Raw genomic sequence first — 22,724 nt, 5'->3', positions numbered from 1 at the left:
CTTGCATACATTGAGTAAGGTAGTAATAATCAATACGACCCTTGTTTGTAGAGAGGGGAAAATAAGTTACCATGACGAGAAGCACCTGGGAAGAGTTAATGTCTGAGTTATTGTATGAATGATTTAAAAAACAAGTGATTTAATAGTGTTTTTTTTAATTAAAAAATGTTTAACAGTATGGATCGTCATTACAGTGCTATCTGGTTAAATGAGATGAAAGACAATGAGAGAAAAAAATACAAATATAAGAAAAGGTAAATAACCATTAATATTGCTGTGGAGCAGAAAAAGCACAGATAGATGTGCTATCAGAACATATAGCAGAGAGAATAGAAGCGCAGACACTGAAGCAAAAAAAGACACAAGGTTAAAAAATGTTTATATTCAGCTCTCATTTGTTCATTAAGATATTTATTTAACACGTATTGAGAAAGACACAGACACCCACGCACGTGCAGACACACACAATGCCTGCCAGCAAGGAGCTCAGCTGAGAGGAGACAACAAATAAGCAAGCCAACAGTAACTGTACCTAGTGTGATAAGTGCTAGGAGAGAGTTAACCAGGGAGAGTTACTTAATGGATACTTGTTGAGCACTGATTACATGTCAAGTGCTACCCTAAGTGATTGGGGTACAAAGATGAATTAAAACAAAGGTTGCCAGTTTATATTCTCATGAAGGAAAAAAAAAGAGACATGAAAAAGATATTCCTCTGCAATCCTAAGTACAGTAATGGAAGAAGCAGAAAAAGCAGTTAATACCACCTTGGTTTGTAGAGAGGGGAAAATAAGTTACCACGAGGAGAAGCATCTGGGAAGAGTTAATGTCTGAGCTATTGTATGAATGTTCAATTAACCATATTTAAAAAACGAAGCCAAAAAAAAAAGAAGAGGAGGAGGAGGAGAAGGAGGGGGTGGGGGAAGGAAAAGAAGGGAAGCAGAGGAAACTAGAGACAAAGACTGCAAAGACTGAAGCTTAAAACAATATGAGTTTGAATATGTAACCATTTTAATAGGCTAGAACATTAAAAAATCATGGAAGGGAGTAGTAAGAGATGTCTGGAGCTGTGAAGGTGACAGATTACTGTTTCTAATTTATCAGTCTGGAAGCTTTATCCTATAGCTGGTAGGGAGCCTCTGAAAATTTTTAAAGCTTTTGAAAGTAAATAATAATTCATCCTTTGTAGATAAATTGTACCAGTGATGCTCTATATGCTGAATCTGAGGGCTCACACTTGGAATGAGGTAGACCAGTTGGAAGCCTATTTAATATTCCAATTAAGAGACAATTAGGACCTGGTTCATTTCATTGGTAATTGAAACAGACAGAAAGGAAAGCACCTACTGGAGACCAACATCTAAAAGACAGACTTAACAGAAGTTGGTAAGATGTTGGCTGTAAGATGGTAGAGAGGGATAATAGGATGATGCCTGAAACAACCTACTTGATAGATAATGGTGTCAAGATGTGATGTTGGGGGAGAGGGTAGATATTCAAAATGATACTATCAGGAGAAATAAAGGATGTGGGTAGAAATTAAAAAGTAAAGTAAAAATATGATACATGTTAAAATAACGAGAGTAGGTAACATTCCTGTGATAGGGAGTAGATCAAGAATGCAAATGGGCTGTGTTTAGAATTCTGAGCTAATCTATCAGGGGACCAGCAGAGATAAACGAGGGTTCCTAGAAAGAACAGCTTCAGAAAGTTAAAGGAAGAATCAAGAGCGTGGGATTTTGAACCTCAAAAAGAGATAGCCACAAATGCTTGGGTCACATAAAGAAAAAAAAAGCCATGCAACAAGACTAAAAAATATCCTCCCTTAGGAAGGGAGGTCCCAAACCTTACCTCATCCAACTACCACTAAAATGATGTCTTTAAAAGAGAAATCTGACCATATGAGATTTTTAGTGGATTTCCATACTCTTCAGCAGATTCCAAACCCCTTAAAATGATTCATTACCTGACATTTAGTTCCCTACCTTCAATATCTGTCCCTGCCTGCCTGCCACACAAAAACACATGTGTACGAATTTATGCACGTGGGTGCGTGCACACACACACATATACACAAACACAAGTTAGGTAAAGCACTTGCTCTGAGCTCCAGCTACACAGTCAAAAGTACAGCTCTGTGAACTCACCACACTCTTACCTGTGCCCTAAGATAATTTCAGTTTTAATGTTAGATCTACTATTAACGATTATTATTATTGGACTAACATGTTAATAAGCATATTTGAGTGTTCACTAAAGGCCATTTAAACTGAAGTCAAATTAAATTCCAAAAGATGACATAAGAAAAATTCTGAATCAAAATATAGAAAATCAGGTTTCAAATGCCAGCTGTGCTAGCTGTGGGAATTAGGTTAGCTATTTTGCCTCTCTGAATCCTAAATTCTTTATTTCTTCCTTGGAAGCACACAATAATTGTTTAGAAAAAGGAGAATTCAAGAGAGGATGTATAAATATTCCACCTCCTTAGTGATCAGAGAAATGGAGTTTGAAACAATATTGAGAATATATTTTTTCATTTACTGTATTGCAATAGATTTTTTTTAAAACAATAGTAGTACTTAATGTTAGCATAAGTGCATCGCAAAACAAGCTCATGAACTGCTCAGCTTCAATAAGTGGTACATTTCTGGAAAGCAGTTTTAGAGAGGGGTTAGAAATTTTAAAATATTATAGCCAATCTACTTCTATAAATCTACTTAAAAATTTTAAACAGCAATGATGCTAAGATTTCTGAACATAATATATGTACTTACAGTAAGTCATAAAAATAAAAACCTGAATATAAAAATTAGAGTAATCCTGGCAAAAATCAAGGTTCACTAATATAACAGACTTTTGTACAGATATTTAAATGATGTATTTGAAATTTGTATAACAATGTGACAAAAAATTCAATTATGGGAATAAAATCAGAACACACGTTCATCAAGAATGAAAAAATCAGTAATATATTAACAGTGTCACCTCTATCTATTGACATGATGTTAGGTTTTCAATCTGTTTTTGAACATTTTACACTTTCTTTTCTACACTAAATATGCATTATAATCAAAGGGATAAAAAGATCATACAAGATACTTTTGCTCTGAATGCCCTGGAAATTTGATAAAATGGAGCTTGAATATCATGGTTTGGGAAACGAAAAAAAAAGTCTGGGCATATCCAAGGACACAAATTGCAAAATAGAACCGCTTTCAAAAATATGAGGATGCAAATGATTAACTCAACTTTATCCTAGGACTCAAAGATTTTCCACAAATGGTTTCCAGAAGAAAATGGACAACACACAGTAAAGATAGCCAAGAGCACAGGGAAAAGAGACAGCAAAAGCATCAGCTAGAAGAATTATATACAGAAGTAGATTACAAAGACTACAGGTATTTACATTATTGGATACAGATTATAAAATATTCATACTATGTTTAAGCAGTAAAAGATAAGCTTTAAGTATTTGCATCAAACAGGGAATCATAAAATGACTTAGAAGATTTGGAAGAAAAACAAATGAAATTTGGAAATGAGTAATTATTTTTGCATCTATCTGTCTATTTTCTTCTCTCTCTCTCTCTCTATCTATCCATCCATCCACCCTAGTAAGAGACTTGAAAAAACAAGATGAATGGCTGATTATATGCTCACATATTGCCTCTGTCCTTTGTTTTCTCTTCCTTTGGAACATCACGTAGGTAAGTGGCAGATGTGACTCTTGCCTGCACATCTCTTAATCTCTCCTTCATGTTACAAACTTTTCACTAATTCTCTGTTCAGCACTGTGTAATCTGCTGCTAAAAGCATCCATTTAATTTTTAGTTTCAAGTACAAATTGAGAAAAAAAAATAAGTGACATCTTAAGATGTTATCTGAACAAGCATAATGCATACTATGGAAATCCTCTACAACCAGGGTTGCTACATTCCCATTGCCTGTGATAGACTGTACTAGTGCTCCCAATTGTTCATTATCTCTCTTTTTAACAGGATTAGACTTCCCACCCAGTTGACATTGGGCCTGGCCATATGACTTGCTTTGTTCAGTGGAGTGTGAGCAGGAGTAACATTTATCATCCTGTGGAAGCTACAGAGCCACTGAGTTATCTCACTAATGCACTTGTGCTACCAGAGCAACATGCCCTAGAAGGATCTCATCCTTCACCGTGCATCTGAGAAGTAGAAATTACATGAATCACACACACAGCAGACACAGCGAAGCTGCAGTACCAAGTAGAAATAAACCTTTATACCACTAAGACTTGGCAGGTACTCGTTGGTGCTGGATAATGTAATAAAATGTAACTCTCACACTCTTCCTTTTCTCCAGAGCTGTCTCGTCATTAGCTTACCCACTCTTCAGATTTTTCTTCGCCTCTGGTTCTCTTTCTTAATAAAATAAAGTTTACAACTACAATTTTAGGTTATCCTTTAGAAAATAATGTTCCTTTTGCTTTCTTTAAAAAAGTGTATTTAACATACAGATAAATTTTACAAATGGTTTCATTCTATCATCCAAAGATAAAATAAGCACTAAGAAATCTTACCAAACTTCCTACACAATTGTCCAGTATCATCATCACCTCTCTCCATTCTTTCCTCTTTCCCTCCTTTCAATAATTAATGATGGATAGCATAGTACATGTCAGGAACTATGCTTGATGATGAGAATTCAATGATGAAGAAAATATGATCATGGCTTATGTCTGCCCTCATGGATCTTCCCATTTGTTGAGGAAGATGGACACCAGTCAAATATTTACAGACACAAAGCTGCAAATATGACAAGCGATATGAAGGGGAAAATGTATGCCATATACACACATAATAGAGGAATTGGATATAACTAGACAGTCAATGAAAGCTACCCAGAACTGACTTCTCAGCTGTAATCTTAAAGATAAGTAGTAATTAACTAGGTAGAAGGTGGAGGAAAAACATTTATTGAAAAGGAATTAGCATAAAAACACCTTAAGGGCTGGGAAAAAAAAGTGACAAATAGGAGAAATTGAAGTAAAGCCGTTGTATTTGAACCAAATAATAAGGCTGAACCAGGTGTGACAGGAGACTGCAGAGCCAGGCATTCCTGCCTACTCAGGAACCTTGTGGGGTTCGTTAAAGAGGGGCTTTTGTTCCCTCACCCCTGCTAAAATTAATGAAAGTATGAAGGGAAACGGATAATACTTGTGTTAAAAAAATTAAAAGAAAAAAGAACACACCTACCACAATGTAGATAATGGATTAGAAAGGGAGCAGTTATTGCAGGTAAACCAGCTTTGGAAGGCAGCTATGCTCACCACTACACCACCAACACTGCACAAAACCAGCTTTGGAAATCACCAGTTCACAAGTTCATGCAAGACATGATAATAGCTTGTACCAGAGTGCTGGTGCAGTATTGAAACAGATAAATTAAAAAATTGTTTAGTATGTGGAACATTTCTTGTTAACATGTTGAATATGAGGGTTGAAACAGAAAGGGGAATCAAGAAAACTCATAAGTTTACGAGCTAAGAAATCTAGTTTAGTAGTTTCAAGGAAGAATTGAGTACTGTCTGAAGGAGATCACGAGCTTGATTAGACACATTTTAAAGTATCTTTAAGTATAAGAGAATATGTTCAAGGGAAGTGATATGAATTCCTTTTCATTATTTTGATTTTTCTAAATGGATTCAGAATGATAAAAGAGCAACATTTGGGATAGAAATAAAACTTAAGCTAATTATAAAGACAAACACAAACACCATCATACCACCCCAGGAACACAAAATGAAGTGATTTATTATATTTAACATATTAGATATGCTATATAAGAATGAAAATCATATTTGCAATATTACCTGTCACTGATATAACCTAGTATAGTTTCAATATCGATCTCAAGTCTTCTATTTTCTTCCATCAATTGAGAATATGCTTTTGAGACATCTGAAGAATCTTTTGCGATATTAGAAAGTTCAATATCCCATGTTCTTTTCTTTAAAAAAAGCATCATTTATACATGTTTAAGTAAAAATGATTTAAAATAAAAATTACTAAAAGTAATTTCATTATTACACATTGTTTTTTCTTTTTGAGTGAAAAAGAAAAAGAAAAAAATGTGTAATAATGAAATTACTTTTAGTTTTATGAGTTAATACTTGGGAATAGAGAATGGAGCTCTAGTGGGAAATAGGGAAATATCAACTTACTGTGGCATAAAAATTATTAAGTGTTTCCAAATATTCATTTTCATAATTTTTTTTCTTCCAGACTAGTTGATCATAAACTCTTTTCAAATCTTCTAGCTAAGGAAAAAATACATACACACACACACAGTAAACTACGGAGCTTTCCACTCTTCTGTAAAGTAAGAAATTATCTTTCAAATTATGCAACTATAACATAATATTGATTAAAATATTATAAAATAACACCATAGGCTGTTTTCACTTATGAAAATTGATGCAAGAGTCTGAATAAAATATAGCAAAAATCAAGTCTAACAGTATACAAATGCATAATCATGATAAAATAGAATGTATTTCAGTTATAAGAATTGATAAAAATTCAAAAATTTAAATCTTTGCTCTCACCAGCAAATTAAAAAAGAAAATAACATAAATATGGCCAACACTCCACAAAAAAGCCATTTGATAAATTCACTATCTAGTTTCCATAATTTTTAAACTAGCACAAGGAAAACACACCCAAATATAATATAAAGAATGAACATAAAATATCAAAATAAATCATAAAATACTGAACCCATGTCCACTGAACTCAAAACATGAAACCAGATTATCTTTCATCACCATTGTTATTAATCCTGTTTTGTGAAATTTAGCTAAATGCAAGTAGATAATGAAACTAAATTTTACTAGTATAATATTGAATATGAAAATATAATGTCTTCAATTTTAGATGATATGACTGAATACCCAGGAAGACAGAAGATTCTATTTAAAACTACAATAAATGATTTTTGGAAAAAAGTCATAAGGAAATTAATTGCTTTTATCTATAAGAGTAATAATCTGTTAAATATATTGTGACAATATTTAAAAGCTTTTGTCAAAAATATAAAGTATCTGGAAATAAATTCAACACAAAAGGGAGGACCTATAATACAGCAAACAAAAATTCTTATTTAAAAGCTTAAATCAAGAAAAAATGATATTTCATAGAAAGGTTTAATAGGATATACTGTCAGTTACCTCAAAATTAATATAAGACATGATAAAAAGGAGTATTCTCTTTGAAACTTCATGAAATGAAATTCATATGGAAGAAAAGGTATGTAAGACTAGCCAAGAGGTATGTGAAAAATAAGAATAATGTTGGAAACTCGCTACCAGATATTAAAACATCTTATAATACCATTACATTAAGGAGTATTTATTTTTGGCATTACAATAAAGAACAGAAGGAAAAACAACAGCCCAGAAATAGATCTAATGGTATTTGAATTCAGTGAGAGACAAATCATTTACTTTAATTAATGGATTGGAAGAATGTAGAACCTCTGTTTAAAAAAGAAAAACAAAGTTATCTTTCTACTTCACATCTAACTCACATTATAACAAAAATAAATTTCAGATTAATAAAAACCTAAATGCAAACACAAAACAGTACAAATTATTAATCAATATGAGTTTATTTGTATAATCTTGGGCTGAAGGATAATGTCACCTTGTCAAGTAAACCAAGATTTGTTGACATGTCTGATGGCATATTTTACAAAAGTTGTGTGGAAAAACATACGATAAACAAGAATGAAGGAAAATAAGACTGAGAAAAACGTAAAATAAAACCCCAATTTTCTGACATATAGTCCTTATGAAGGGTATCAGTAGACATGGTGCATTAAGAATATCTGAAAACTCTTCTCCATAAAGGTAATGAGAAAACTGGCCAAAAAGAGTCAAAATCAGCATTTTTCAGAACTTTGGAAATTAAGTGAAGGTTTCCAGCAAATAGGGAGCACCTATTCAAGATCAGTCTAATCTGAGTAAGAGGTATGAGCTTTGTGGTGTTTTAACTTGTCCTACTCCAGGTCCATGATAGCCTTGAACAGCACACGTTTGTGGAGAAACCCATCAGTTGGGCAGCCACCAGAGGGAGCAGAACTGATCTGGAATGCTTTCAAAGCCTCATTATCACAGAACTGTCATTATTTGACCTGTCTGGTGGTTTTTTGCATGACTCCATCTGCGAGGACATCTGTACTTTCTTGATACAGAGCTCTCCCAGTACAAAACATCTCACGAGGAAATTTTCTCCCAAGCCATGATTGTCAAAATTTTAAGTAGCACAGGCAATTGATTAACTTTGTGGCCACCTGAGACAGTAGACAATGATTGGGACAAACGGTAAACTAACCGTTAGGCTATAAAACAAGTTACATTAGATTTTAAAAGATTAAAATTATATAAAGTATCTTCCCTAACCACACAGGAATGAAATTAGAAATCAGTAACAGAATCAAATTTGGAAATACAAAAACATGTGGAAATTAAACAATATACTCCTATATAACCAACAGGTCAAAGAAGAAATCTCAAGAATTAGAAAATACTTTGAGATGAATGAGAATTAAAGAACAACATAGTAAAACTTTTTGGATAAAGTTAGAGCAACACATGTATACCTGTTAACGCCTGTAATAAAGAAGATCTCAAGCCAATAATCTAATTTTACATCTAAAGGAAACAAAAAGTAGAGCAAACAAAACCCAAAGCAAGTAGAAGAAAGAAAACAATAAAGTTTAGAGTGGTAACAAATGAGTCCTAGTATACAAAAAAATAAACAACAACAAAAACCTAATAAAACCAAAAGACGGTAATTTGAAAAAGTCAAGAAATTTAAGAAAACTAGATACACTAAGAAAAAAAAGGTCAAATTACTAAAATCAGAAATTAAAGAGGGGACATTACTATTAACCTCACAAAAATAAGAATGATTATAACGGAATACTATAAATCATTTGATGCCGACAAATTAGATAAACAAGATGAAATGGACAAATTACTAAAATGACATGAATTACCAAAACTGACTAAGAAAAAATAGAAAACCCGAATACATATATAACAGGTAAAGAGATTCATAATCAAAATCTTCCCACACAAAAAAAGGCCAGGAGTAGATTGCTTCACTGGTGAATTCTACTAAATGTTAAAAGATGAATTAACAAGAGTTCTTCAAAAATTCTTAAAAATTAGGAAAGAAGTATTCTATGAGGCTATATTACCCAATACCAAATTCTGCCCAAGACATCACAAGAAATAAAACTATAGACCAATATCACTTGTGAATATAAACACAAACATCCTCCACAAAATAGCAGCAAACAATCCAGTAATATATGAGGGATTATACACCACAACCAAGTAGGATTCATGTTGGGAATGCAAGGTTGTTTCAATATGCAAAAATCACTTAATGTAATATACTGTATTCATATAATACAGAATCAAATTCACCTGATCCTCTCAATGGATATAGAAAAGTTATTTTACATAATTCCACACCCTTTCATGATGAAACCACTTAACAACAACAACACAAAAAACCCTACAAAATTTCCTCAGCCTGATATAAAAGTGTATGAAAAACAAACATTATACTTAATGATGAAAAATGAATGCTATCATCTGAGATCAGGATGTTTGCTCTTATCATTTTTAACATTGTACTTGAGGTTCTAGCCAGAGTATTTACGCAACAAAAATAAATAATCTGGTTTCCATATTGGGAGGATAGAAATAAAAGCATTTGTATTTGCAGATTTTCAGATCTTATACATAGAAAATCCTAATGAATCTACAAAAAAAACCCCTACTAGAGTCTAGTATAAGTTTAGCAACTTGCAGGGTATAACACAGAAAAAGTAGTTTTATTTCCATACAATAGCAATTAACAATCCAAAAATGAAATTAAGAACAAAAGTTCATTTACAGTAGCATCAAAATTAATAAAATTATTAGGAATAAATTTTACTAAAAAGTGCAAAATTTATATACTGAAAACTATAACATAGTTGAAAAGAGTTGAAGAGGCTTAAATAAACGGAAAGACACCTTTGTTCATGGATTAGAAGATGATAATACTCCTTTAATTGATCTACTGATTCCATACAATCCCCTTTCAAAATGCTAGTTTACTTCTTTTCAGAAATTGACAAGCATATCCTAAAATACATTTGAAAACCCAAAGGTCCCAGGATAGCAAAAACAATCTTTGAAAGAAAAAAACTGAAGGGCTCACACTTTTGGATTTTAAAACATCCTACAAAGGTACAGTGATCAAAACATGGTAGTACTGGCACAAGGAAAGACATACAAATCAATGGAATAGAATTCAGAGTCCCTAAATAAATCAATGACTGACTGAATTCAACAAAGGTGTCTAGATAATGCAATGGGGAAAAAATAGTGTTTTAAAAAAGTGCTGTTGGGAATACTGGATACCCTCATGCAAAGAACGAGTTTGGACCCCCTACTTCATACAAAAATTACTAAAATTGGATCAAAGACCTAAATGTAAGAATTAAAATGATAAAAATATCAGAAGAAAAGATAGACATAAATCCTGTGACTTTGGTTCAGGCAGCAGTTTCTTAGATATGACACTTAAAGCATGGGTAACCAAAGATAAAATAGACAAATAAGACTTCATCAAAGTTAAAAACTTTTGGGCTTCAAGAATTATCAAAAGTGAAAAGACACTTTACAGAGTAGGAGAAAATATTTTCAAACTACCTATCTGATGAGAGTCCAATATCCAGGCTACATAAAGAATACTTACAACTCAATAATGAAATGTCAACTGAATTTAAAATGGTCAAAAGATGTGAAAAGACATTTCTCCAAAGGAGATAAACAAATGGAAAACAAGCACATGAAAATTTTTTCTATATCATTAGTGATTAGGGAAATGCAAATCGAAACCACAAGATACCACTTCACACCCAATAGGATGGTTTTAATAATAAAGATAGACAATACCAATTATTGCTGAGGATATGAAGAAATTAGAACCCTCATAGATTTCTGGTGGGAATATAAAATGTTGCAGTCACTTTGAAAATAGTTGGCAGTTCCTCAAAATGTTAAACATACAATTATATTGTATGTTTAGTATAGTATAGTATGTATAGTATACATGTATAGTATGTATAGTATAGTATGTATAGTCCCAGGAATTCCACTTCTAGGTATATAACCAAGAGAAATGACAACATGTATGCAAAAACTTGTACATCAATGTTAATAGCAGCATTATTCATAATAGCCAAGAGGTAGAAACAGCCGAAACACCCTTCAACTGATGAATGGATAAACAAAATGTGATATATACATACAATGGAATACTATTCAGACATAAAAAAGGAATGAAGTACTGATAGATTCTACAACATGGCTATGAAATGCCCAGAAGCAGCAAATCCATAGAGACAGAAAGTAAATTTGTTGGTTGCTAAGGACTGAGGGGAGGAAGGAATTGAGAATGACTGCTAATGGGTATAGGGTCCCTTTTGGGCATAATTAAAATGTTCTAAAATTACATAGTGGTTACAGTTCCATAAACTTGTAATATACTAAAAACCACTGAATTATACAATTAAAATACAAGGCCAATATTTCTAAGAGGCAACAAAATCCTGAAATTAATGACAAAGCAAATAATTCAAAAGAACATTGTTTTCCAAACCATTTCTGAATCCTCTTTATTATTTTATTCACATTTACATACTATACCACCTGTACTATTATACATTTAACAATTTTCTTAAGTCAACTAACTTATTTAAAAAAGAAACTATTGTTATTGTAAGTTAAAATCCAATATTATATACCATAAAGAGTAACTTTAAAAATAAAATTAAAAACGATTTCATGAAATAAACAGCTAATATAAAAATTAAAAAAGTAGTATTAAATGTATTCAATTTACCAAAAGAAATACTAAATATAATTTTTAGAAGAATTACTATCCATAATTAAAGGAATATTTGGGCTGATGCTATAACTTTAAGATGAGACGTTCAATAAATTATAAGATGATTTACCTGTATATAAATTAACAAGGTAATTGAACATTAGACTTAATTTCTAAACCAAATGAAAATAGACTTTTCATAAATGTTTGTTTCAAGAAGCCTTGAAATATTTTCCAAAAATTTTCTTCATAAACTACCAAATTACTTAGCGAAGTGACATTCAAGCTTTCATACCCACTCATTACTATTGCTTAGTAAATAATCATGAAAAAGCTATTAATCAAGCTTTTTAGATACTGCAACATATTTTGAATGCATTTCTCAGATAAAGTTGTAACCAAGTGATTAAGAAAATGAGACACATCTAACTTGGCATGATTAAAGGGTGTATTCTATGGCTTCAGTTTTGCTGGATTTATTTTTTTCCCCTAATGTGCAATACTTATTTTAAATTTATATTAGGACATTTTAGGTTTTTGAATGAGAAAACATCTTTGTGGTATATCCTAATCTTTGATGCAGTTCTCAATCATAAAAGTCATGTAGAAACATGAATTTTTTACCCAGAAGACTTGAAGTTCTAATTGAATTAATAGGGAGTGAGAAGTTTTCAGAAAAGCCCATATTAAAGATTAATGGCCGATCACCCATTTACAAATCTGAGAGCACGTAAGTGTATTTGGTGGTTTGAACTAATTCAGTGAATAATTTTAACAACTTCATGAAGTACTTCCCCTTAATCAACACCTTAAACCCTAATCTCTCTTGTAGATTATTAACATATTAAATTAACACACATCTAGTTGTTCAGATGAGATAACTGAGTATCTAAAAGGTGTAAAGTGAAGGTCACAACCAGAATGTGGAGGAGAAATCTGAGTCCAACACTCTATGATAGATTAAAACATTAAATGTTGCTTTAAATGAATTGCTTTAAATGAATTGCTTTAAAAATTCTCTACCTCATAAGTCATCGTAGAAATGCAAATTTAAAACCACAGTAGGACAAATTCAACAAAAGCACAATAGTTAAAAATAAATAAAAGATAATATTAGATGATGCTATTAATCTGAGGCTGGAATTCTCATACATGGTGGTCTGAGTAGAAAAATGTATAACGATTTTGGGAAAAAATTTGGCATGATCTGTGAAAACTGAACATATGCATATTTGGACAAGTAATTCCCAACATAAATGAATACATAATTTTAATGAGTATTTTGACGGTCTTGGTCTGAAAAACTGGAAGGACTGAATTGTCATAAACTCAAATGCGGAAGGCTGCAGGTATAATGCAATTGGATATCAAGTTTAATTTTCGAAAAGTTAAGCTTAAGAAACCCACTAGACATCTAAATGGAGACTGGGTTGGCAGTTACATATACAAAGCTTATAATAAGAGGATAAGCCCTTGGATTCTCAAATGTCTGGAGTGTGGAGAGAGAAAGAGAAACCAGTAAAGGAAACTGAGAACAAGAATCCAGAAAAGTATAAAGAAACAAGAATAGTATGTGTTCTTAGAGCCAAGAGAAAAAAGTTTCCAGAGATAAGGGTATAACCAACTTGGTTAACTGCTACATGTAAGTTAAAGAAGATAAGAACAAAGAAACAATGATTAGATTTAGCAATGTGGAAATCACTGTTGACCTAAATCAGAGGTATTTTGGTTGAATGGTGAGACAAAAAAGAAAACTGGAATGTGTTTAAGAAAGGATGGGATATTATGACCAAATGAGATTTATTCTAATAATTCAAGGTTCAACATTAGGAAATCCATCAATATAATTCACTGTATTTATAGAGAAGATATTACATGAACATATCCCCAAACGCAGAAAAGGCTTGACAAAAATTAACATCCATTCCTGATTTTAAAAATAGTCAAATTGAAACTGATAAATACTTTTTAACATAATAAAATGCATATTGAATCTTAAAGCTGGCCTCTTACTTAAGGGAAAAACTAGCAGCAATCCCATTAAGAGAAGGACATAAAAAGGATGCCCATGATCTTTACTATCATTTAACACTGTACTTCATGTACTGACCAATGTAAACAAAAGACAAAAAATTAAAAGGCATAAAAAATAATGAAGGAATAACCATATATCTCTTTGAAGATAAAATAATATCTTCCCTGGAAGATTCCAAGATAAACAATGACAAAACTACCATAAATAAATTTTAAATCAGTAAATTATTGTAATATGATACACGTATATATATATATTTTCCATTAGATGGTAGAGCAGGTCTATCTAAAATCTTTTTAGATAATCACTTCCTTATTTTGACTATACTGAGGTGGTTGGGAGGACAACATCCTTAAGTTTCCTTCTAATTTAAGGGATATGTGAATCACACCCTTCTAAAAGGAACTTAAATTAAAAGTAATTGAATATGTGTCTTTTGGTTGGTGCATTTAATCCATTTACATTTAAGGTAATTTTAGATATGTATGTTCCTCTTACCATTTTCTTAATTGTTTTGGGTTTGGTCTTGTAGATCTTTTTCTTTTCTTGTGTTTCCCACATAGAGAAGTTCCTTTAGCATTTGTTGTAAAACTGGTTTGGTGGTGTTGAATTCTCTTAACTTTGGCTTTTCTGTAAAGCTTTTGATTTCTCTGTTGAATCTGAATGAGATCCTTGCTGGGTAGATTAATCTTGGTTATAGGTTTTTCCCTTTCATCACTTTAAATATATCCTACCACTCCCTTCTGGCCTGCAGAGTTTCTGCTGAAAAATCAGCTGATAACCTTATGCGGATTCCCTTGTATGTTATTTTTTGCTTTTCCCTTGCTGCTTTTAATATTTTTTCTTTGAATTTAATTTTTGTTACTTTGATAAATATGTATCTTGGTGTGTTTCTCCTGGGGTTTATCCTATATCGGATTCTCTGTGCTTCCTGGACTTGGGTGGCTATTTCCTTTCCCATGTTAGAGAAGTTTTCAACTACACTCTCTTCAAAATTTTCTCAGACCCTTTCTCTTTCTCTTCTTCTACTGGGACCACTATAATTTGAATGTTGGTGTGTTTAGTGTTGTCCCAGAGGTCTCTGAGACTGTCTTCAATTTTTTTCATTATTTTTTCTTTATTTTGCTCCTTGGCAGTTATTTCCACCATTCTATATTCCAGCTCACTTATTCATTGTTCTGCCTCAGTTATTCTGCTATTGATTCCTTCTAGTGTATTTTTCATTTCAGTTATTGTGTTGTTCATCTCTGTTTCTTCGTTCTTTAGTTCTTCTAGGTCTTTGTTAAACATTTCTTGTATTTTCTTGATCCATGTCTTCATTCTATTTCTGAGATTTTGGATCATCTTTACCATCATTACTCTGAATTCTTTTTTCAGGTCGGTTGCCTATTCCTCTTCATTTATTTGGTCTTGTAGGTTTTTACCTTGCTCCTTTGTCAGTAACATATTTTTTTGTCATCTCATTTTTTTTGATGGGTGTGACTCTGTTCCTATCTTACTGGTTGTTAGGCCTGAGGCACAGATTAGCTGAATGGATACAAAAACAAAATCCATATATATGCTGCCTAAAAGAGACCCACTTCAGACCTAGGGACACATACAGACTGAAAGTGAGGGGATGGAAAAAGATATTCCATGCAAGTGGAAATCAAAAGAAACCTGGAGTAGCAATACTCATATCAGAAAAATAGACTTTGAAATAAAGACTGTTACAAGAGATAAGGAAGGACACTACATAATGATCAAGGGATTAATCCAAGAAGAAGATATAACAATTATAAATATTTATGAACCCAACATAGGAGCACTTCAATATAAAAGGCAAATGCTTATAGCCATAAAAGGGGAAATCAACAGTAACATAATAATAGTGGGGGACTTTAACACACCACTTACACCAATGGACAGATCATCCAGACAGAAAATAAATAAGAAAACAAGATTTAAATGACACAATAGAGTAGATAGATTTAATTGATATTTATAGGACATTCCACCAGAAAGTGGCAGAATACACTTTCTTCTCAAGTGCTCATGAAACATTCTTCAGGATAGATCACATCTTGGGTCACAAATCAAGCCTTTGAAAATTTAAGAAAATTGAAATCATATCAATCATCTTTTCCAACAGCAATGCTATGAGACTGGGAATCAAATACAGGAAAAAAACTGTAAAAAACACAAACACATGGAGGCTAAACAGTGCACTGCTAAACAATCAAGAGATCACTGAAGAAATCAAAGAGGAAATTAAAAAAATGCATAGAAACAAATGAAAATGAAAATACAACGACACAAAACCTACGGGATGCAGCAAAAGCAGTTCTAAGAGGGAAGTTTATAGCAATACAATATCACCTCAAGAAACGAGAAAAATCTCAAATAAACAATCTAAGCTTATGCCTAAAGCAACTAGGGAAAGAAGAACAAGAGGAACACAAAGTCAGTAGAAGGAAAGAAATCATAAAGATTAGAGCAGAAATAAATGAAATAGAAATAAAAAAAACAATAACAAAGAACAATAAAACTAAAAGTTGGTTCTTTCAGAAGATAAAATTGATGACCCTTTAGCAAAACTCATCAAGAAAAAAAAGGAAAGGATTCAAATCAATAAAATTAGAATTGAAAAAGAAGAACTTATGACTGACACGGCAGAAATACAAAGGATCATAAAAGACTACTACAAGCAACTCCATGCCAATAAAATGGACAACCTAGAAGAAATGGACAAATTGTTGGAAAGATACAACTTTCCAATACTGAACCAGGAAGAATTAGAAAATATGAATAGATCAATCACAAGTAATGAAATTGAAACTGTAATTAAAAATCTTCCAACAAACAAAAGTCTAGGACCAGATGGCTCACAGGTGAATTCTATCAAACATTTAGAGAAAAGCTAACACCCATCATTTTCAAACTCTTCCAAAATATTGCAAACTCATTCTACGAGGCCACCAACACCCTAATACTAAAACCAGACAACAATACTACAAAAAAAGAAAATTACAGACCAACATCACTGATGAATATAGATGCAAAAATCCTCAACAAACTACTAGCAAACAGAATCCAATAACACACTAAAAGGATCATACACCATGATCAAGTGGGGTTTATCCCAGCAAAGCAAGGATCCTTCAGTATACACAAATCAATCAATGTGATCCACGATATTAACAAATAAAGAAATAAAAACCATATAATCATCACAATAAATGCAGAAAAAGCTTTTGATAAAATTAAACACCCATTTATGATAAAAACTCTCCACAAAGTGGACACAGAGGCAACCTACCTCAACATAATTAAGGTCATATAGGACAAACCCACAGCAAACATCAATCTCAGTGGTGAAAAACTGAAAGCATTTCCTCGAAGATCAGGAACAAGACAAGGATGTCCACTCTTGCCACTCTTATTCAACATAGTTTTGGAAGTCTTACCCAGGTCAACCAGAGAAGAAAAAGAAATAAAAGGAATATGAATTGGAAAAGAAGAAATAAAGCTGTCACTGCTTGCAGAAGACATGATACTATACATAGAAAATCCTAAAGATGCCACCCGAAAACTACTAGAGCTAATCAATGAATGTGGTAAAGTTGCAGGATACAAAATTAATGCACAGAAATCTCTTGCATTCCTATACCCTAACAATGAAAGATCAGAAAGTGAAATTAAGGAAACAATCCTATCTACCATCACAACAAAAAGTATAAAATACGTAGGAATAAACCTACCTAAGTAGGAAAAGACCTGTACTCAGAAAACTATAAGACACTGATGAAAGAAATCAAAGATGACACAAACAGATGGAGAGATATACAATGTTCTTGGATTGGAAGAATCAATCTTGTGAAAATGACTAGACTATCCAAAGCAATCTACAGATTCAAAGCAATCCCTATCAAATTACCAGTGGTATTCTCACAGAATTAGAACAAAAAATATTACAATTTGTATGAAAACACAGAAGACTACGAATAGCCAAAGCAATCTTGAGAAACAAAAATGGAGCTGGAGGAATCATGCTCCCCAACTTCAGCCTATACTACAAAGCTACGGTAATCAAAACACTATGGTACTGGCACAAAAACAGCAATATAGATCAATGGAACAGGATAGAAAGCCCAGAGATAAACCCACGTACCTATGGTCACTTAATCTATGACAAAGGAGGCAAGAATATCCAATGGAGAAAAGACAACCTGTTCAATAAGTGGTGCTTGGAAAACTGGACAGCTACATTTAAAAGAATGAAATTAGAACACTCCCTAACACCACACACAAAAATAAACTCAAAATGGATTAGAGACCTAAATGTAAGACTGGACACTATAGCTCTTAGTGGAAAACATAGGAAGAACACTCTTTGAAATAAATGACAGCAAGATCTTTTTTGATCCACCTCCTACAGTAATGGAGATAAAAACAAAAATAAACAAATGGGACCTAATGAAACTTAAAAGTTTTTGCACAGCAAAGGAAACTACAAACAAGATGAAAAGATAACCCTCAGAATGGGAGAAAATATTTGCAAATGAAGCAACTGACAAAGTATTAACCTCCAAAATATACAAACAGCTCATGGAGCTCAATATCAAAAAACCAAACAACCCAATCAAAAAATGGGTGGAAGACCTAAACAGACATTTCTCCAAAGAAGACCTACAGATGGCCAAGTGGCACATGAAAAGCTGCTCAACATCACTAACTATCAGAGAAATGTAAATCAAAACCACAATGAGGTATCACCTCACACCAGTCAGAATGGCCATCATTACAAAATCTACACACAATAAATGCTGGAGAGGGTGTGAAGAAAAGGGAACCGTCTTGCACTGTTGGTGGGAATGTAAATTCATACAGCCACTGTAGAAAATAGTACAGAGGATTCTTAAAAAACTAAAAATAGAACTACTATGTGACCCAGCAATGCCACTGCTGGGCATATACCCTGAGAAAACCATAATTCAAAAGGACACATGCACCCCAATATTCATTGCAGCACTATTTACAATAGCCAGGACATAGAAACAACCTAAATGTCCAATGACAGATGAATAGATAAAGAGGATGTGGTACATATATACAATGGAATATTACTCAGCCATAAAGAGGAATGAAACTGGGTCATTTGTAGAGATATGGATGGACCTAGAGACTGTCATACAGAGTGAAGTAAGTGAAAAAGAGAAAAACAAATACCATATATTAATGCATACATGTGGAATCCAGAAAAATGGTACAGATGAACCTATTTCCAGGGCAGGAATAGAGATGCAGATATAGCGAGTGGACATGTGGACACACTGGGGGAAGGGGAGGGTGTGATGAATTGGGAGATTAGGACTGACATATATATACTACCAGGTGTAAAATAGATAGCTAGTGGGAACCTGTTATAAAGCACAGGAAGCTCAGCTCAGTGCTCTGTGATGACCTAGATAGGTGGGATGCAGGGGGCAGGAGGGTGGTCCAAGAGGGAGGCGATATATGTATACATATAGCTGATTCTCTTCCCCATACAGCAGAAACTAACACAACATTGTAAAGCAATTATACTCTAATAAAAAAGTAATTGAATAATATTTTAACTTATATCCAAAAATATTAACTAAAATTTTAGCAGTGACATAGACTATAGGCTTTTTTTCCAACATATACAAAACTAACACAACAATTAGAAAATAACTGAATTTATAAGATTGCAGCATTGTTATCCTTTAAAGAATACTATTGGAAGCAACCAATATTTACAATAGTTAATACACAGGAATTGTCTCTAAGAGCAGACAGTGGAGTACATGAAATCCATTGGACGATGAAGATAATGTTTACAAAATCACAATGGACTGTTTCATCTAAAAGTTAATCATAAGGCACCAAATGCATACAAAACAACAGTGATTTTAAGTCTGTGCTATTTATTGCAATGCCAGTAACTTTTCTTAGCTATTTCACTCGTCAATTATAACATTTCCAAAGTCTATCTGTTTTATCATATAGATAATGTTTGATAATGACAAAATCAAGGAATTTTCATTCCAAAGAATAAGTAACTTAAATCACAAATGATATCAAGGGGAAAACCCCCTAGATTTAAAACAATGTAAACACCAAGAGTCATTATGTAGTTTTGGTTAATGTTTTAGGTGATGAATCAATGCCAATATCAACAACATTTGAAGTTAAGTAAAGAGTAAAATAGTATAACCCACATCTTAAATTGTTGCCATAACAAGCTCCAGTAGATAATACCTCTATAGGATTAATGATGTGAAAGCCAAGAAATTTAATTAATGGAAATATTGTCTTTAAAAAAGTGAGCTGAGCAAAGGGCAAAGTTAAAAGTTTTCAGAATTTTGGAAAATGTGAAAATGCAGGCAAGTTATTTAAGACTTATCAGAAATATAAGGCATATGATTTTTACTTGAACTTCTAATACTATACCACGATTCAACTTTCATTATTTTTCCATCACAATATTTTTTGTTAAAATTAGTAGTTATGTTAATATTTTAAAGTTTTAGAGACATTTATAACAGCTTTGTTTATAATACTTAAAAAATGAAAACATACTAAATGTCCAGTAACAAGGGACTAAGAGACTCTCAATGATTAAAATTATATTGTAAAATATAAAATGATTTTGCAATGTTTTTATATAAAGAGAAACATGTCATCATTACTGTATGCATATAATATCCTTTTAAAATATACTACAAGCCTATCTATATAAAACAAATATTAACAGTGACTATACTTAAATAGTGAGATCATAGATCAATAATTTCTTCTACTCACATGAGTGTATTCTAAACTTTGAAGGATAAAATTAAGTAGTTGTGCCATTCAAAAAGTGTCTAAAATAATTTTAGATAACAGTTTGTGTAATGAATCCCACCAATTTTATAAGGATCATAAGGAAGAAAATAGGATCCATTAGTAGCAACTGCAGTGTAGTATAGTGGTGAAAGCCTGACTGGAAATCATTTGAAGTGGGATTGCAAGGAGAGAAATAGAAATAATGAACACAGAAAATCCTTTCAAGGGGTTTTGCTGCAAAGTATAACAAGAAATACAATTTATCTTAGGGAAAGATTTAAAACCAAAAACATGAAGCATTCAAAACAGGAAAGTGGAAAGTAAAAGGAAAGAGAATAAACCTAAAGAAACAAAAAGAAAATTATAACTATAGAAACATACATTAACATTTCAGAAGTTGGAAAATTGTAGAATTACTAAGTCCAAGAGCTATATCTATTTTTTAATTCAATTTTTAAAAATTTGAAAAATCTCATTTAAAAAGTGAAAAATACATATACGATTAGAAATAAGAGATAAGCAAAAGTATAAAAGAGAATTCTATATCATATTATATTACATTTGAAATTTTTAATCCATTTGGATTATTTCTAGGACCATTAAAAATGATAAATGAATATCAAGGATAAATATATAGCCTGATAAGACTAATCATCATAAAATAAAACAACTGTCTATGAAAAATAAAACAATAATTCAAACAATCTAAAAAAATTAAAAGCAACAGTCATATTTTCACCAAGATGTTTTATGAAAATTTTAAGAAAAAGTTATTTAAATCTATCTTAATTCTCCAGGTAACAGAAAGGGAGAAAAGCTTCACAATTTATTTACAAAACCAGCATAATCCTGATAAGAAAATCTATCAAATATAGCACAAATTAAGAACACTGAAATACAGACTAACTTATGAATATGGATGCAAAATCTTATATAAAATAATTGCAAATCAAACTCAGCAGTAAATTAAAAGAATAAACCATAACCAAGCAGAGTTCACCCTAAGAATTTAAAAATGATTTAATTTTAATATAATACATCATTTCAATAGGTCAAATGAGAAACCATTTAAAATCATCTTTACAGATGCTTACATTCTGTGAAAGTAATCATCTATTCCTGATAGTTTTTATAACCTGAGTATACTTTTAAAATCTTTAAAATGATAATGAGCATAGGTTTGAAATCAATATTTACATAACATTAACAACTTCTTTAAAATAAAGAAAGCCAATTTCATAGATGTTATTTAATATTTTATACATGTCACACAAAATATAGACATAATAAGAGATTAAAACCTTATGGTGAAAAAAACTAGCAATGTGTAATTTTATATATGTTACCACATTTTATTCATATAACACATAAATATTATATAAAACAATAACAAAAATTGCATTGCAGTTTGGCTGTATCACTTCATAACTTTGTGTGCATGAGATAAATCACTCTGCTTCTTTAGACTGGTTTCCTATTCGGTACATTAATAGTATTAATGATAATTATTAGCTTATTTATTTTTAATAAATAAACTGCTTAATTTGAAAGATTTTGAAATAAGAATATCAATCAAAAGGTATAGTTTAATAAATGTTTTGTGGTGTTTGGATTTATACTTACAGTGTCTAGAGCAATAAGTTAGCAATAAATATTAAATGTCTACTAAAAAAGACAACATCCAAAAATATGAAAATATCATATATGTAAGAGGAATTCGCTTATTTACAAACTTTATCTGTAAACTAAATTATGAAAAATATTTTGTATGCCTGTCATTGTTTAATAAAATATGAAAATCACAAAGGATTTCTATATCTTTTTTTTTTTTTTTTTTTGCGGTACACGGGCCTCTCACTGTTGTGGCCTCCTCTCCTGTTGCGGAGCACAGGTTCCGGATGCGCAGGCTCAGCGGCCATGGCTCACAGGCCC

At 32.0% G+C, this 22,724-nt stretch overlaps 1 protein-coding gene across 1 annotated transcript in view; it reads right to left on the bottom strand.

The window, feature by feature from the left end:
- CCDC178 (coiled-coil domain containing 178) overlaps positions 1 to 22,724 on the bottom strand; it is a 370,210-nt gene that overhangs the window by 276,491 nt on the left and 70,995 nt on the right. Inside the window, exons 10-11 of the mRNA XM_060170501.1 lie at positions 6,199 to 6,294; positions 5,848 to 5,984 (exon numbers count right to left, since the gene is read on the bottom strand). Of these exons, the coding sequence (XP_060026484.1) occupies positions 5,848 to 5,984; positions 6,199 to 6,294 (233 nt within the window). The remainder of the gene's footprint in view (positions 1 to 5,847; positions 5,985 to 6,198; positions 6,295 to 22,724) is intronic.

Source organism: Lagenorhynchus albirostris, chromosome 14 (genome assembly GCF_949774975.1).
Source record: "Lagenorhynchus albirostris chromosome 14, mLagAlb1.1, whole genome shotgun sequence".
NCBI lineage: Eukaryota > Metazoa > Chordata > Mammalia > Artiodactyla > Delphinidae > Lagenorhynchus > Lagenorhynchus albirostris.
This window is presented reverse-complemented; position numbering and strand designations above follow the sequence as displayed.